This window comes from Ctenopharyngodon idella, chromosome 1 (assembly GCF_019924925.1).
Source record: "Ctenopharyngodon idella isolate HZGC_01 chromosome 1, HZGC01, whole genome shotgun sequence".
NCBI classification, from domain to species: Eukaryota; Metazoa; Chordata; class Actinopteri; order Cypriniformes; family Xenocyprididae; genus Ctenopharyngodon; species Ctenopharyngodon idella.
The window spans coordinates 32,363,355-32,381,777 of record NC_067220.1 but is presented as its reverse complement, the minus strand read 5'-3'; the positions used below and the strand labels follow the sequence as shown (position 1 = coordinate 32,381,777).

At 38.1% G+C, this 18,423-nt stretch overlaps 1 protein-coding gene across 1 annotated transcript in view; it reads right to left on the bottom strand.

Annotated features, from left to right (window-relative positions):
* tenm3 (teneurin transmembrane protein 3) overlaps positions 1–18,423 on the bottom strand; it is a 275,510-nt gene that overhangs the window by 25,441 nt on the left and 231,646 nt on the right. Inside the window, 4 exon segments of the mRNA XM_051889778.1 lie at positions 8,012–8,155; positions 9,631–9,898; positions 13,393–13,654; positions 16,033–16,152. Coding sequence (XP_051745738.1) covers positions 8,012–8,155; positions 9,631–9,898; positions 13,393–13,654; positions 16,033–16,152 — 794 coding nt within the window.

Below are 18,423 nucleotides of genomic sequence, written 5' to 3'. Positions count from 1 at the left end.
AACACATCATTCGTTTTTTTCTGTCACTGCGCTACAGTATATGATCACGCTATCATTCATTCAAGCGCCATTAAACAATTCTACAGGATAAGATGCAAAAAAACTCAAATCTGTACTGAAGCCGCTGCTGTCTGTCATTAACGTTAATTAAAGAACAAAAGACAGAGAAAATCACTCACTGCTCTTGACTGAAAAACTTTTGTAGCTATAAAAAGGATTGATCTATATTCCATTGATAATTTATGCAGTAAAGTCTGTGCAGTGTTTGATTATTCAATTTCTGTATATTTATCTGTTACCAGAAAATCTTAAAAGCACTGTATACATGGGTCAAAAACAATAACTTTTTTGTGCATTTTAGCAAGGCAGGTAAAAAATTTGAACCGGTCTGACTGGCCCAGTAGAAAAAATCCTTAGCATTAAGCCCTAAAATATTAAAGGCAGAGCTAAATGTGACATTTATTACAATGGGATATTATGTGAAGATTGTTTTAAGTTCACTTAAATTAAAAGTTATTTTTTTAACATATAATTTTTTTTTTAACATATAACAAATCCATGTAATAGAGACGTCACATCAGTGATACAGTCCTTTATTCTTAGTACTTAGTAAAAAGATGCCATTAAACAATTATTTAAACTATACTGTCTGTTGTTTCTAAATTATTTTGGAAATTCGATGTAAAGCAAAATATTACAATATAAAAATATATTAAAAGCTTTAATGTTAGGTGTGATTAATCGTGATTAATTACAAAAAAAATGTGCAATCAATTTTTTTAATTGATTGACATTTATTGTTGTTTATTTGGATCCCCATCAACTATGCCCAAGATTCTTCCTGGGGTCAATACAACACTTAAAAACATTAAAAATACTCTCAATAACGAATCAAAATCATTTTCAAAACCAACATCCTTAGCGTATATTCAAAACTAATCATCTGTGAATGTACAAAAAACAAACAAACAAAACAACAACAAATGTCTAACCAACAGCAGGTCTAACAATTACAGTACAACTCATCCAACTAACTTCTGTGCAAAACTTCCTATAAATATGAACACATACATTATAGCAGCAGGTGGTAGTGAAAATAAGGGGGCTCTCCATAAGCAAGGGGATTCTGAGAATGAGCTCTTTAATAAGATAAAATGCCTGACTGGAGCCTGCACTAGCTGTGGTATGTGGACATCCAAAGCTGAACACAGACCCAGATTCCCTGAGCCTTATCAGAGCCCACAGGTCAAGACAGAGAGAAGGAGAAAGGGAGGGGGGCTTGGCATTACTGTAAAAGAAAAAAAAAGTACTCAGCTCCACTGAAACAGCCTGTTTATAGTCGGATTAGGGCAGGCATACTCAAATAGCAGACCATGGTCAGGTTCGGACCCTGGCTTGGTTCAAACCAGACCGCGAGACAAAATGACAACTGCAGCACCATTTTACCATTTCTACAGTTTAAAGAGAGCAGTGCATCAAAAAAAACAAAACAAAACAAAAAAACACTGATCGATACATGCTACAAGCACTCAGGGTCGTTTATGGTAAATGCTATATCCTCTAATATTTTTTTATCTAGAGCAAATGCGCTTAATTCAAGCCCTTTTCGTTCGCACCTGACCTTGTTTTAACAACAGTAGCAGAAACACGGTGAGCAATTTTTTTTTATACTTTTGCTAAAAAACTTCAGAAAACAAGAATGCAGCAAAATATATTTTTATATGTCTTATAGTATATGACTGACCATTTGTGACAAGACCTTTTTTTTTAACTCTACATTTAGCATTAGGACTATTAATCAACATGTTATGAGCATTTTATAATAAACAATGTTATAACTGGGAGAATTATTGGTAGATGGCAAGGGAAGACCACTGAAACTTTGAAATTATTTAACTTTGTTAACTAGAAAAATTACAATTATTATGATTATTATGTACATTGTTTGATTGTTTTTAGTAGATACTTATTTTAAGCAAAATATAAAAATGGTCCAGACTTCAAGAGGAAAACCGTTAACCCCTATACAGTATCTTTTACCAGATTCAGTCACACGGCCTTCTGCCATACATGGGTATCTAAATGTAAAAATAATATAGTCTGATAAAACATCTAATCTTACCTTTTAATATTCATATCCAACGGTATGAATGAACGGTATGAATGAACGGTATGAATCCAACGGGCTCAACTGATGAATTCTCAGACACCACTGCTTTGGCCTATACTAATATACCAGAGCATGAATAGAACTTTATACTAAAAGCTTGTGACTAAACCTTGTAACTCGAGTGGATCCTCAAACTGTCAGCAAAACTTCATATAGCAGCTCCACTCGTCTCAGTCGAGAATGAAGTGCTGCACACATTTTGGAGGCCATCTCTGCTTGTTTGTTGTGCAAGGGTAAATAAAGAACTAGTTCTTTGAATAAGTACAGCATTTCTTTATTCTAAAAACACAATGTTTGTAAAGGCTAATGTTTTATATATTTGATATATATTTGATATATATAATATAATGACAAGTGCAAGTGTCTGACCAGACATAAAGCCACACAACTAACTTTGACAACACTATTTAAAAAAATACAGCTTTTTTTCATTTCCTGAATAGTAGTGGTTCTACACTAACCTGTGATTTTCGCAAACACACCACACTGGATATTACCTGCCATTCATTTTCACTTAAATGTAATGCTTCAACGGTTGGTGACATATCCTCAGAAAAACTCCTGAGATCCAAAAGCTAATGCCAGCGCATTGTCATGACGACTTACCTAATAATGACTTGACAACTAAGCGCAGGCATTTCACTCACATGCGTCAACTTCACATTTGCACAGGCCGTACTATTTGAATTCATGATAGGTTGACTGCCAAATTAAAATATTAAACAGAGCGATAAAATAACATTATTAACCGGTTAAAGATAATTTCAAATAAGTGTTTCTGTTCAGAATGATTAAACAGGGTGTCTACAGATATAAACAAGTTAAATTTAAGACTTTTTAAGACCTTTTTAATACCACTGTATATGACATTTAATACCAAACCTGCGATGGAAATACACAATATATATCTTAGAGCTACACGATTCTGGATAAATTAAGAATCACAATTTTTTTGGTTTCAAACAGAGATCAAAATTTTCCCACAAATTTGAACAGACTACTAAACAAAATAACATGTAATTTAGTAGAGGTTCTGACAACATGTTAATTCCTGCAGTCTATTTAAAATATTTAATGAATCTTAATGAATTATTAAAAAAAAAAAAAAAAAAAATGCTTTGAATGAATAATTCAACGACTCACTTATAAGTACCTCATTGTTTCATTACTGGAATCTGTGTTTTTTTTTTTTTTTATTCTTTATTACGAATCTCTTGAATGAATGATTCAATGCAAAATACATTATTAAACAGTCTCTTGTCGCCACCTAGTGGCATAACGATGTAATTGATACAATCGTTACTTTCAAAAGGTGATTCACTCTATTTTGATTGCTAACATAGACATTAGTGTTTACATATCCAAACTATACACTTTTATCCCTGTTCTGATATGAATATTTGTAACACAGAAATAACGACTGTGTGGTTGACAAGACTGTTTGTGAAGCGGTTTCATATCTATACATCAGAACTGCTCTCTCTGGGTCAGTGTAGCGCAAACGCAGATTTGAATTATCTGGTATGATTTTGTCAAAAGTTTAATAGACAGGCAAATCGTTGTCATTTAGGAATGAGATTGCGTGGACTCATCGTTATCGAACTATTTTTCAATAAACATTAATTTACCTGTTTTAAACGAGCTAGGAAGCTGGTCAGCTAACTGTAATTCAATCTGCTACCTCGATTCTCTCTGATGACGCAGTAACTATAGCTGGAAAAACATATCCGGTCTGTTCAATGATTGTAAACAGTCATTGGGTTCGTCAGACTGGAGATTTTTTTTTTGCGGTGATGTGACCAAAAAATTTTTAAGACCCATTGAAACAAAATGTAAGAAAATTTAATACTTTTTAAGGCCTTTTATTGGGAAAACCTTATAAGACATTTTAAGACTTTTTAAGGATCCCCTGTTAAACTTAATTTTCCCTGCTCAGCACATAATGGCCGCTAAGGGCCACTCATGAGCACCTTTATGAAATCTAAAAAACAAATGGGACACCCTATAGTCTTGTGGATTTCATGGACACGCGACAACCATTGCAAGGGCACATCAAGAGAGCCATTTGAGACAGGGCCTTTGACTTACAAGTCTGTCCAACTGAATGGAAATATAAAATCAGCCCTGGTCTACATATACTGTATAAATATTTATTACACAGCTCTTTGGAATACTTGATTCTAATTATTCAATTGCTGAATTGTGTGATCAAATACTTTTATATAATGATCACTAAACCATATAATTGGCAAAGATTTCATACACAGCTGTGCTAGTCTCATGTTTCCGCTTCCTGTCGGGTCCTGATCAACCTGTCAGGGCTTATTTTGTGATAATGACCAGCTGACTGTAGATTAACTTAGCTCCTTTAGAAAAGACTGTGAATGTGAACAGATGGAGGATGCTAAAATAGTGAGACTGTGTGTTTTAGTTTGTGGCTGGGCGTTGTCTGGATGTAAGCATGCATGTGTTTTCCCCATGAGACAGCATGAAAAGTGTGGTGACAGGGTGAGGTCACCAGAGACGGGAAACTAATGCAAACAAACACTCCTACACTTAACCAAACCGCAGCGGACCATACTGTAGGTCTTATTACTCTGTTCCTTTCATTATAACTAGACAAGAATATAGATACACTGAATGACTCTAAGGCCTAAAGCTTACAGCTACACACATTTCAGATGGACACTTACAATTACATACATTGTAGCTCCCTCGCTGCACACACTAAACGTTCAACATTTATGGATCCACATAGCTACTATTAATTTCTATTAGGTCGTTGCAGCCATTTTGAGACTACTGACAGTAATAAGTGGTCTCAAATGGCAGTGTGCTCCTCTGAAAGAGTGATGGGAGCCAGATCCTCCTCATACTAAATACTGCACAGGAAGTGTCTGCCTACAATTCTACAACAACAACAATAATATTATTATTATTTAGTGTTATTTTAATATTGTTCATATATTACACAATTTATTAATACTTTGAATTAGCCTTTATTGATATATTTTCAGTTATTTTAATTTTAAGCTTTTTAAAAAAAAAAAAAAAAAAATGTTGTGCTTTTGTCATTTTTATTACTTTTTAAAAAATATTTCTATACTTTATTTTTTCATTTTAGTTTTAGTAATTTTCGTACTTCAGCATGCATATATATATATATATATATATATATATATATATATATATATATATATATATATATATATATATATATATACACATCATAGTTGCCAAGTCTACATTTCTAATTTTCATTTAAGTGTTAAGTTTAAGTTTTTCATGTAATATTTACATTTTATTTGATTTCAGCTTTATTTAAATTTCTGAAAACTATTTTTAATAGTTTTAGGTTTAGTTAACAATAACAACATATTATTATTATTAATAAGAGAAGCTTTAGAAATCTCATTCTTCTGCTCTCTCTCTCTCTCTCTCTCTCTCTCTCTCTCTCACACACACACACACACACACACACACACACACACACACAGAGTGGACTGCACTGACTATTAATATGGGGCTTGAACTGTGGAACTAATGGGCCACAATCATGAATCAATGACATCCAACAAAGCTTAAATGGACTGCAGCAGTGCATTCTGGGATACTCTAGGTGGGCCAGCCACCTGACTCACCAGGAAGTTAGATATGCTAGGGATCAGGAGGTATAGGGGCTGCTGGGTAGAGGGGGGGGTCAGGGACGAAGCAAGGGCAGCAGGCATGGAGATGAAAGACCGTTGGAATTTGTACGGACAGCTGGCTCTCGGCCAGTGAAGTAAAGAGGGCTTAGTGTCACTCAAGATGCCAACAACAAAAAAAGAAGGCCTGGGCAACTAGAGCTGACTATGCACCCATCCTGTATTTGGCTTTTTTTTTTTTGTCCCTGAGTGCAAAAGAATGTTCAGCATTTAATTGACAAAGAAACAACGCTGCACAAGAGTTCGAACTTTTAAATATACAAAGAAGAACATGCACACATTACTTTGAATCAGCTTGCCTGTGCAGTGAAAGTAAAAAAATAAAATCACTGCAACAAATGTTAAATGTTTCTAACAGAATGAAGAGTGCTGTGCCATTTCCCACCAGTCACTGAAAAAAATTAATTTGTGTCAGTATCAGAAAATGTTACTGGCATCTCATCATGCCATATTGCCTGTGGGATGTGTTCTCCCACACAGACAGACAGGTCAGATTATTCTGACATGTGATGAGTGCTTGATGACTGCTCAAATCATTATTTATTTTTGTTGATAATTTTGTTTCGGTTAACTTCTTAACCTTTGTTTTTAGTTTCATTCTGTTATAGTTAGCTTATTTTGTTTTATTTTTTTATTTTTCAGTTTACTCTGCTATTTAACAGTTTTTATCTTAGTTTTAGTTTATGATAATAACCCTGACAGGTGAAATGAAGGACAAGGTCTTAGGTTGATTTATAAATAATTGTATCCATGTTAAACACATACCTATATATTATTTATCTATAATCTATATTACACACCCCCAGATTAAGATAAGCAGACAATTCCTCAATGCCCTCCATGTTTTGCTCCAGGGAGTTAATTTCCACAATCATTACGCTGTACTGGGCCTTTTCACATACCTCCATCAGAGGCCCACTTCACTGGATAATTTATGGCATGCCCTCATGGATTCACCAGCTCCTAGCTGTCCATCACTGTCTGCGGTCGTCTGAGGAGCAGTTTTTTCTTCTCTCACTAAAATCTATTCTACTTCTATGTGTCAGATCTCACAGCCTGCCGTTTAAAGCATTGTGCTATATTCAAGGACTTCTGAATTCATACCATAGAAACAGACCAGAATGTAAGCCACTAGCCCCTCTGCTGAAGTTCGGCAATAAACTACAAAAGTTGAATTGATCAAACATGTGCCATATTATATTTAAGAGCTACAGCAGAAGGGAAGATTTTTGTGAATACCATACATTTTGGTCTGTCCATTTGGTCTGACTAGGAAAATAAATGGTATGGATTACTTTTATGCTTTTTTGTCCCTTTGCATTAAAAAAATTACCACACAAGAAAATAATACTGGGCTGGAACAACATGAAGGTGAGCAAAAAACGACAAAATGTTCATTTTGTGGTGAACAAATGCTTTAAGAGATGTTTTATCATTTTGTAGCCAAATGGTAGCCATTTCAGTTTCAGTAGGAGCTTACAACAAACATTTAGCCCTGGAAAGGTGAGCATGCTATGGAAACTATGATCTAAGAACAGCTCATCGTGTCCCCTTGAAAGGGCTCAAGGGTAGTGAATAAACAGGTTCAACCTTTAAGCAAGGTACTTGGGGACAAACTCTGCTGATCACCCTTTTAAAGCCAAGATGAGGGATGAAACTCCGTAAGAATTCATCAAGGCAGTCTCTCCCCAATGACACGTGGCCATAAATGTTTGCTGCAGAGAGCACTCCAGACTGCTTCGTCTGGGTGAAGGTCACTCACATGGAAATGTCAAATGTCTCTTCATTGGCATGCCTGAGACAATAAGAACACTGTGCCGCTATAGCTCCACTTCATCAACGTCATTTAAAAGCAATGACACTAATGAGTGCTCATTTACTCCTTATTAAAGTTTTTTTTTTTACCTATGTCATGTTAATAACTTTTAACAGGCAGATAATGGACCTTATTTAGAGGAGGAAGGAGAGGTAAGGCAAGTGTATTTTAATTGATTTTTGTTGATATTTGGGAATGTGTGGGTAAACGCATGATTTCAGCTGATTGCCAAGATCAATGAGCTGTGCATATTAAAATCAGTGTAGGAGTGCGATATTTGTGTTATTCGTTGGAGAAGTCAAAGGTTAGAGGTGGGCTTACCATTCTGAACATCCAAAACGTGGTGTTTGTCCAGCGTCCATCCTCCCATGTTTGAGGCGTCAAGTTCATAACCTTGCAGGATGGCTGTTCTTTTCTCCCACAGGATCAGATCCAAACAGGACTCATATTCAAATCCCACAGACACTTCAGAGAGACAGAGAGAGATTGGTGTTATTCATGTATGCAAATATATTGTATAAACATCATATCAAATGCAGCCTTCTTGAGAACCCGTGTAAAGTAATCAATACAGACTAAGTCTAAACACCACATTAAGAGGCATGCAGATAAATCATTATATAAACATCGAGCTGATAAACCGCAGTCGTTGCCAGGCCTAATCAGATGTCCTACACAATATCAATTCATCTTTACTGCAGCCTGCCTGAACTCTGCAGTGTCTCTATCACAACATTCGTAAATCTCATAACAAATCTGAGCTTCACCAGGTGCAAATCGTTTTAAATTTATAACTGTTTTCAGCCGATCATATTAAGAAAGCGACCTCATGTCCCCCAGAGAGAATCAATAAGTGCACCGCTATTCGTTGGGAAAAAAATTACCTGCTTAATGCAATTGGCAAACCAAAGCCTGATGAGAAGGTGAAAGCCAATCAATACCCGTGAGACCTAGCTAACCTATTTACAATTTTACACAGTTCACTTTGTAAAGGCAGAATGCATTCCTGATTTAGTGAAAAAACATGTCTTTTGTGGTTCAACATCTTTTGAGTTTGTTTATGTGAGGCGCTGAAAAGCATGTCTAGTTTAGTCTGGCCTACTGCCTGCCACATCATCAGCTGAAAATAAACTGATGCGCTGTCATCAGCAGCTGGCCATCTTTCTCAATGCTTAAGTGAAAAACAAAGCCACAGATTCGCCTTGACCTTCCTCAGAACAGAAAGAGCCATGTTGTTCTCTGTGGTTTTGCTGATGGGTAATCATACAAGCTACAAAATACAGTCAGCATAAAAAAATTCCACAGTGAAAAAAAAAAAAAATCTTTCGGAGGAAAAAAAAAAATGCTTCCTGTGCTATTGTTGGCCTTAATCACAACTGCTTTGTTTTCCATTTACACTCCCTATTTGCATAGGTATATTTAAGGAGACATCCCATAATGCAACTGTCATAGTGGCATGGGCCATTAAGCACATCTACATTTTTGCATGTAACAAATTCAGCCTTTCTACAGAGGGTAATTACATTATTCCTCTACTCTGTGAATCTAGAAGAACAGCATGTGATAGATAGTGAGGTGGTTGTTTATCAGCTCAACAACACTAGCTGATTTAATATTATGTATTAGTAAAAATGTGAAAAATGCTGCTAATTGGGAGGCCTTTTTGGAAAGTTTGGAGGTTTTGAGCAGAGGTGTGATGCTGTGTTAATTTACACTAAATTAACAGTCAAAGAATCTTGCAAAAATATACTTGGATGAAAGTGAAAAAGTTTTCACATTTAATTGTACATTCAATATTGAACAGTAAAAAATAAATGAGTTTTGATGAGATTTTCTGATTAACTTTGTACAGCAACCTATCTATCTATCTATCTATCTATCTATCTATCTATCTATCTATCTATCTATCTATCAAGTTTCTGATCTCTGTGTTTACTCACCCACAGCCTCCGAAAGGCCATAGACTCTTTGGTTGTATGCGTCTGTTTTGTCCCAGATGAAGGTGTAGGACAGATTGGGTTCCGCTGGGAACCACTTCTGAAAGAGGCGTCCCACCACTGCCACCATCAGGTGGACCTTCATGAGGTTAAAGGGGATGGTGGTTTGGGTCATGGTCACCTTGAGCACTGGACGGTAGCCAGCCGCCCGCGAACTCAAATACATGAGGTTCAGATCGCTACCCGGAATCGCTGTCTCCTCCTGAAGAACCTGCACATCAAAGAGAAAAAGAGGTGAAGATAAATGAAGATGGGGAGAGAGAAGGAGTGACTCGGGAGCATCTGGAAGTGGCATTAGAGCCGAGGATGAGGACTCCGATTTTTCTCTCCACAGGATTAAAGCACATCTGTGCCTGTGTTTGCTCTGACCGCCATTTACTTGACATCTTGGATCTAATGAGGGAGATTTTCACGGGCGGAACATGCTTATATTTACATCACTGTCGGAGGCTATTACTGTACCGCATTCCACATGCTCGACCACGAGAAATAGTCAACAGACAGAGGAGTGTGGGCCACAACTTGCAGTAGAAGAGTTCAAACTGGATTGATTTCAGACTTCTAGACAGCTGGCACGTCGTACCAGATGAAACACAAGCGTGCAGTTAGCGCCATTTAAAGGTGCCCCTGGTGAGGAGTCACCAAAGTTCAGAGCATTAGCGCTAATTTCTCTCCCTCTTTGAGATGCACAAAAGGAGCACGGGAGATGAGGAGCAGCTTGGATCAACAGAGAGATTCTGCATCACAGCTTTCTCCTCAAGTGCTTAATGAAAAGCCAGTCAAGCCACTGTGGAAAGACAGTAATCCCCCTGTCTTCCAGCTCATGGCATTGTCAAGTGTCCTACTGGGAGGGGACATTTACTTTTCTCTAACACAGAGGACAAAGGGAGCCAGAGGGAATTTCTTTTCTTCTCTTTTTTTTTTTGGTTTGGATGCCGCTGCACTTTTCCAGGGATCAGTAGAGGGGGCTAGATGGCTTTGGGAAAACCTTTGATATGCAGTCTGTGGCTTCGACAACAAAAAAGCCCAGGCAAACAGGAAACTAATGGTAGATGGGGGATAAAATAAAAGAACAGCAAGTTAAGACAAAGTTTGGTGGTTTCAACTTCCACACTTTCACATTTACACACACAGACATGACTGTAGCATTATGCTCTCAATTTGAAGGGCCAACGCTGCCACTCTAACACTAGCTGATGCCATCCACATGTGTGTGTGCATATCCTGTGTTCGTAGGTTTACTTAAGGGCGTCTATAAGCCACAATGCATTCATGCTATGTACTGGCCTCCCCTCTGTGAACTTTGATTACAGAGTCTGAGCTAATAACATGCTTTACTCCGCCTGCTATAAAGCTCTTAATAAATGGCACCGCATGCGCTGCCGTGTCTCTACGTGTGCAGCCGTGTTATTCTTAGCCACGGGGGCAAGGGCCATAAGTGCATATGGCTGCATTAAAGCAAAATATTTTCTCATTTGCCAAATGAAAGGGAAGATGAAAAAGGCTTTGAAAGTTCATTTGATACAGCCCATTAAATGCACAGTAATAAAGACCAGATTGAGTTTTATCATCAAGCATTTTTTCATAGTAAGAAAGGAAGCTAGTGTTTCTGCGAGAGGCCAAAAAGCAGCCAAATCAATGCACTTTCATTGCATTTAGAGGTGTTATGCCTTATAGGACACAGTAGTTACTAAAGTAGAAACACAAAGCATGATGGGAAATCATATATCTTTCATTCACTAAATGTCTCATTTGATTTTCCACTGTCGCATAGAGCTTTTCTCTGGACGTGAAAACGTGCCGTTCTCCTCCAGCCAAATACAATTTTTTTCCAGCCCTGCACGACGGCCAAGTGGAAGCAATATGCCTTCCCGTTCGGTGTCACGGCCGCTAAGCGTTACGAGCGCTGGCTGAGGGGGGCTGAGGGATGTCTGTTTGCCATTTATGTGTGACGCTCTGGGTAAAAAAAAGACCTTGGAGGCCATTACAGCTGAGGTCCAAAAGCCCCATATTAAATGCTAACTTGGTTGGGTCTGATTACCCCTGTTTAGAGTTGCTCTCAAAGCAGGCTGTAATTCAAATCAGGGCCCATCTACTTTGATGAGTAGGGTTCCACAGAGGGGACAGACGCCCCTGTTGGGACCGAGGAGAAACATGGGAAGAGGAGTGTGGCCTGTTACATATGCTGCCGACAATAAGGAAACAATTTTTCTCCTTTATGTCTCGGAGCAAACTCGTAAGACAGCATATGTGTTGGCCCTGAGTGCTCGCATTACAGGAGATGCCTACCCCCACCCCCACATGCCACAGAAAGGTAAGAATGGAAAAGCCGGGTTATAGAGGAAGGGATCAAATACACATCTGGACACAAGGTAGGGTGGAAGAGAATATACAGACAGAGAGAAACAGTCAGAACTGAGCCAAGTTTTGTGAACTTCTCATAAACAACAGCACTCATTTTACATAGCACAGGAAAAAGTGACTGAAGCATTCAATATCAATTATTTTGCCTTTCTTTTTATAACTATAATTAGCTTTAAAGGATCAGTTCACTCAACAATGAAAATTTTGTCTTTCTTTTTTGGAAGACAAAAGGATACATTTTAAATAAAGAGCTGGTCACTGTTTTCCATACAATTACAATGAATGGGGTGCAAAAGCACGAAAACAGTATCACAAAAGTATTAATTAGTCCATATGAATTGTACGTTATATTCTTTTAAAGCCACATGAAAGCTTTTTGACGAACAGACCGTCGTTATTCCTCATCTCCAACGAGCCTTTAACTACATGAGTGAATCATTCATTCGATTCATTAAAAACAAAAGATTGATTCATTCACAAATTAAACACTCCTAATTTCCATTCACTTTCATTATTCTAAAAAGAGTGGCAAGGATATTCTTTTTTATATACCTTTTTTGTTTGACAAATAAAGAAAATCACATGGGTTTTGAAAAACAAGAGGGTGAGAATAATAACAGAATTTTCATTTTTGAGTGTACTATTCCTTTAAGACCTTAAAAATTGTTTTGTGCAAGACACAAACTAAGCATGTTTTATATTCATCTCCCCAAAGACATGGTGCTTTATTTGGTCTGATGTGGGTCCAGCTTTCATTTTTACAGACAGGCAGCAAGAGGCTTGAGTCATTTTACACAGATTATGTAGGGGATAGTGTGTGCGGATTTGCACTATAAAAGGAACAAAAGGAGAGTGTGCAAGAGGATATAAAATGCTGACCAATATCTCCTCAATATGTGGGGTTACGCTGAGGGCTGTGGTGATTTCTATGTCTTGCAAGATCCACACTAAGATTCAAAACTGTTTTTCCTCTGAGTACTTCATGCTGGGTGCAGGATGAGGGCAGAGAACAGACTGTTTCCTCACGTTTTTTTTTAGTGCCATCACTGTTCTCAAAGGCTCTTTCTTTTGTGACCAACTGAATGCTGCACAGAGCACGTCTAGACTCATTGCGCATTCATACTGGCTACTGCCATATGATACCCTCATCTGCACATGTAAATAAATTACCATTCAGTTTCCAGCTGACCAGCTGAAAACAACGTTCCATTTACAATCGCGAATTAGCACATTTTGTGGGAAGGATTGTTTCAGTTTTGGAGATCTGCATCAGCCACATTGTAGCTTGCAGGTATGAAATCTCACAAGCACCCTGATTTAAGGAGTCAAACAGAGCCTTACCTGTGTTTCTGGAATGATGGGGCCATTCTCGGGCGAGGATCTGAAGAAGGTGGAGAGGGGTGTGGCCACAATGAGAGGGCTGGGTCGAATGAAGCCACTCAGGTCACAGCTAGGGATGTCGTTCTCCTCTTTCTTCATTACCAACGTGTCCATTACATAGAAAACATTCCACGGGATCCATACCGTACGAAATTGCGTTAAAAATGGTGCTCGCTCAAAGCTGAGTGTCAGTGATGCTCCGCCGTTGGCCAGAATGTCAAACCTGCACAGAAGAAACAGGAGTGTACTTATAAATTTCAATACTTATTTTATACAGAACACTATTAAGTTCATAGAAACTGATATACACATATAAAAAAAAAACATAGGACCGTCATACTCTCCTCATTAGGTATGCGTAATATGCAGGTAATGTACTGTGGAGGTGATAGAGTGAGTAACTGAGATGAATTAGACATGAGAACTGATGGCTAGACCTGGTTTAATTGTCTCTTCCTTTAACCTTCTTGATCCCAGTGCGTGTCTCTTCCGAGCCAAGAGTTTCTAAGAAAGCCCTTTCCTTTCTGACACAGGGCCTTGCCACGGTGAAAAATGCATGATAATGTGGCTGAGCCTTTTTATCATTGCATTTGTGTAAAAGCCAAAACTCTCCCTCGGCTCTCTCTCTCCTCTCTCTCTCTGTGTTGCCACGAGAGCCTTATTAGAAAGGAAATGAGTCAGGAACTGAGCGTACTGTCCTATATTCCAATATTCTGCAACGGCTGCAGGGGGGAAAGCAAGATAGGGCAGAAAATATGCACATAGTAGCGTAAAGATTCACTCACGCGTGCGCACACATACACATACACACACGCAGAGCATTTGAGCGGCTCTGAAGGAGAGGCTGCTGGTGATTGGTCCCTAACAGCTGCGTGGCTGGTACTCTGATTCCCTGTTGAAGTAAGTGGATGTGGAAGAGGTGTGGGCATGATTATCCACTGCCATTTTTAAGGCCTGCCCCGCTGTGGTGTTCAAGAGCTGCAACAGCTGGCTGAGTGGGCTAATCTCGGACACACTCTCTCCATCTATAGCCTCCCCCCTGTACGCTCTCTCTCTCTTTCAGTCTGGGTTTTCTCTCTCCAGTCCAACCTCGTCTCTCATCACATTTTCTATTAAACATATCTCTCTGGCAGTCTCTTTCTAACGCCTCTCTCCATCTATCTCTGATGCACTGTCACAGTCAAACCCCTCTCCTCATTGCTGTTACGTGTGCTCATGCACTCTATTTCTCACTTAAAAGAAAACAACTATAGGAAGAGCAAAATCACCCCAAAATTCTGTAATTATGTCATTATCTAGTATGATGTTTGGATGTTTGTTGTTCTATAGAACATAAAGGAGAATTTTTGAAAAATATCCTCGCTACTCTTTTCCATATAATGAAAGTGCTGTGAGGTTTCAAACAGCATTTTATTGTTAACTAAAACTATTAAAATCATTTTTGTTAATTAAAAATAATAGATGAAACAAATTTTGATTTTTTTCCTTAACAACTAAATAAAATAAGTTTAAGCTAAATAGAAAAATTAAAAAACTAATAAAATTGATAAAAACATAAATTTAAAATTTAACTGAAAATACAAAAATAATTCAAAATTTACTATAATAGTATATAAATAACACTGGTTCCAAAGTGAAAAAGAAATACCAAAAAAGCAGTTTTGTGTGCCACATTTCAAATCCTCTAAAGCTTTGTGTGATAAACAGATTGAAATTTAACTTTGCACTAAAAATCGTCCACTGTAGCCCTCAAGTCATTAATGGCACCCTTAGATGTGTTGCATCAGTTCTGATGTCAAAGACACCTTTTGAGCGCCACAGAAGAAAGTAAGTCATACCGGTTAGGAACGACATGCAGGTGAATTAATGAAGACAGAATTTTCATTTTTCATTCAACTATTTCTTTAAAGACTTGACCCCATAGAGTCCATCAACTGCACCTAAATGCCTTTTTCTGTTATTCTATCTTTAATTGCATTGAATTCAATTCAAATTTGCTCAGTTCAATTGCAAATTGCTTATTTCATTTCCTCTCTGCTTGATTGCTGATTTTAGCCATTCACACATGACAGTACATGATGGTGGGTCCTAACAGTTCCTTCTCCTTGAACAAAGATGTCTGCATAAAGAGCTTGCTGGTTACAGTCCTGAGGCCTTCATGATTGCGGCGCTGCAGCTCCTTAATAACACCGGGATTGGTTTAACAGTACGGGAAAGTGCGGCCCATTGGCTGATTGATTCCACCCTTGTAAATCCAATGCATTTTAAACAGGCTGTTTGCTAAAGCACTGCTTCCTGAAGCAATGCCTGACATTTTCATGAGATGATCTTGGTAGATAAGACAGCACGCTATAAAACACATGCGCACACACACACAGAAACTGTTGTGGAGCCATAAGAGGTTGTGTATTCAATCAAAAAAAGTGTATTCAATGAAAAAGTTTTCACACATTTATGTATATTTTATGCATAAGTACTAAACAGATGGTTTTGGTGACATCTGTACTCTGTGCTGTATTATGACATTCAGTTATTCAAGGACAGAAACAGTATGGAAGTGTGTATAGGATATGTGTCTGCTTGTGTTTTCAATCAACCTACATGCCATCCTGCCGCGTGATGGTGAATCCGTGGTCTGGGTAGTGCACAAAGGACACGTTGACTCCAATCAGAGGTGTACCATCTGCAGTGAGCACCTGCCCTCTGATAATGGACACTAGGCTGCAAAACAAACACACATGGTTGGTAAGAAACCCACACACACACTATTAATATGATTTACAGCATGACTGAACATGGATTCACTAAGCTTTCACTGCAATGTTAAAATGTCTAATCCACTGTAAATAACTAGAAAGCAGACAAAGTCTGTCTCTCTCTCTCTCACTCACACACACACACACACACACACACACACACACACACACACACACACACACACACACACACACTCTATGCTTATTTATGTGACTCTTGTGCCCCTGACTCTGTAGACGGCCATAATTCAGTCCCCTAAAGGCTGCAGTGGGATTCTTATGTCCTTAATTCCCAAGGCAGCTTTTCCTTCGAGGAGCTTCATAAGGATCGATGTGTGCAAAGCTTTCGTTTGAAGAACTGTAACTTTCCAACCAGGGGAATAGACACCTAAAATACTTATGAATTCTGCATTATCAATTAGTTTTTTGAATAAACACTTGACTTTCAAATCACAAAAAACAAAAAAAAAACAAACAAAAAGACACGCTGTCAGTTTAAAGCAACGGGTGCGACAGAGAGCAATGGGGTCACAAGATACCTTTTTAAATATTTTTACTTAAAGGATTAGTTCACTTTCAAATGAAAATTACCCCAAGCTTTACTCACCCTCAAGCCATCCTAGGTGTATATGACTTTCTTCTTTCTGATGAACACAATCAGAGTTATATTAATAAATATCCTGATGCATATAAGCTTTATAATGGCAGTGAGTGGGACCAAAGCGTCAGTTACACTTTTTTCGTATCTTGAATATGGAAGGCGTAGGACGTAGCGTAAGTGTTTTGAACTGCAAGAGTTTTACACTTTGTTCAAGAGTTGAATACAGAATGCGGTCTGGCAGAAGCTAGATATTTTACTTTACAACTTGTTAAATATGGATATTTTTCATACACAAACACATCTCTTCGCTTCAGAAGGCCTTTATTAACCCCCCGGAGCCGTGTGGAGTATGTTTATGATGGATGGATGCACTTTCTTGAGCTTGATACTCGTTGGTCCCGCTCACTGCTATTATAAAGCTTGGATGCGTCAGGATGTTTATTAATATAACTCCAATTGTGTTCATCAGAAAGAAAAAAGTCATATACACCTAGGATGGCTTGAGAGTGAGTAAAGCTTGGGGTAATTTTCATTTTAAAGTGAACTAATCCTTTAAACTGTTGAACGGAGGCATGAATGAATGACCAAAGCACACATGTACAGAGAGAAATAATTAAAAACATTGTATTATTTTAATCAAATTATCTGAATCACCTTTCTTTCTCAGTATATATTGAAATACTGAATTGATTGCAATTATTTTATTATTAATTGGCAAATCTAATTTATTTTTAAATCGATTAACATTCCTAACAAAATGGGTTGTTTTGGGCAGGATGAGCAGGAGAAATCTGCTTCAGCTGTTAATCAATGACAGGAAGGCAGAGAGTCACTTCACCGCAGTGCTGAGGACACCTCGCTCTACTTATTGGATGATTTTTCAGGTCATTACTGCTTTTCTGGGGGCCTAATCAGCAGAGCAGCAGTGAATCAAAGTGCGGTGTCGCCCCTCACTTGAAGCTGGGATAAAGGAAGTGCGGAAATGACCCCAGGGTCACATGCACAGGTAAACATTCCATAAATAAGCTGCCATTCCTCATGATGTGACCGTAACTCAGAAATCCCATTTGCTTTGTGTGAGATAATAAAACAATAGTGTCTAGTGTTAGCTGCCACAACCTGAGTGTCCTAAAAGCATGCTGTAATTCACCCTCCTTAGTGCTGTATTTCTCTCTCTTTTGCCCTGAACACCACACATCACACAACTACTAGCTCTGGATTCCACAAGCTCTGAGGGGAACATGATGACAAAACCAAGGTTAATATTGTAAGAAATAATCAAATCTATAATAATCCTGGAGAAAAACTTAAGAGCAACAACATAATGAGCAATGGATTTTACATTTTTCTATAATAGCTTTCCCTTTCTGCCCTTCCTTCTCTCTAATAATAACCTTCATGATGTTGCCATCACAAAGATTATGGCTGGATCCAGGTGGACGTCTACCAAGGTGCTCAAGGTTATTCGATCCATTCTTAAAGCGGTCATACAGATGCGCTCTTCTCCTCTTCTCTGGACCGCTGACCCTCTCAATGCTCCAGTTGTTTTCCATCCAACCCTCACTGCTTAAAACACCTTCCATTTTGCCAACATGCACCACGCAGAAGCTTAATCTGCTTAAAAGGCCCCTTAGT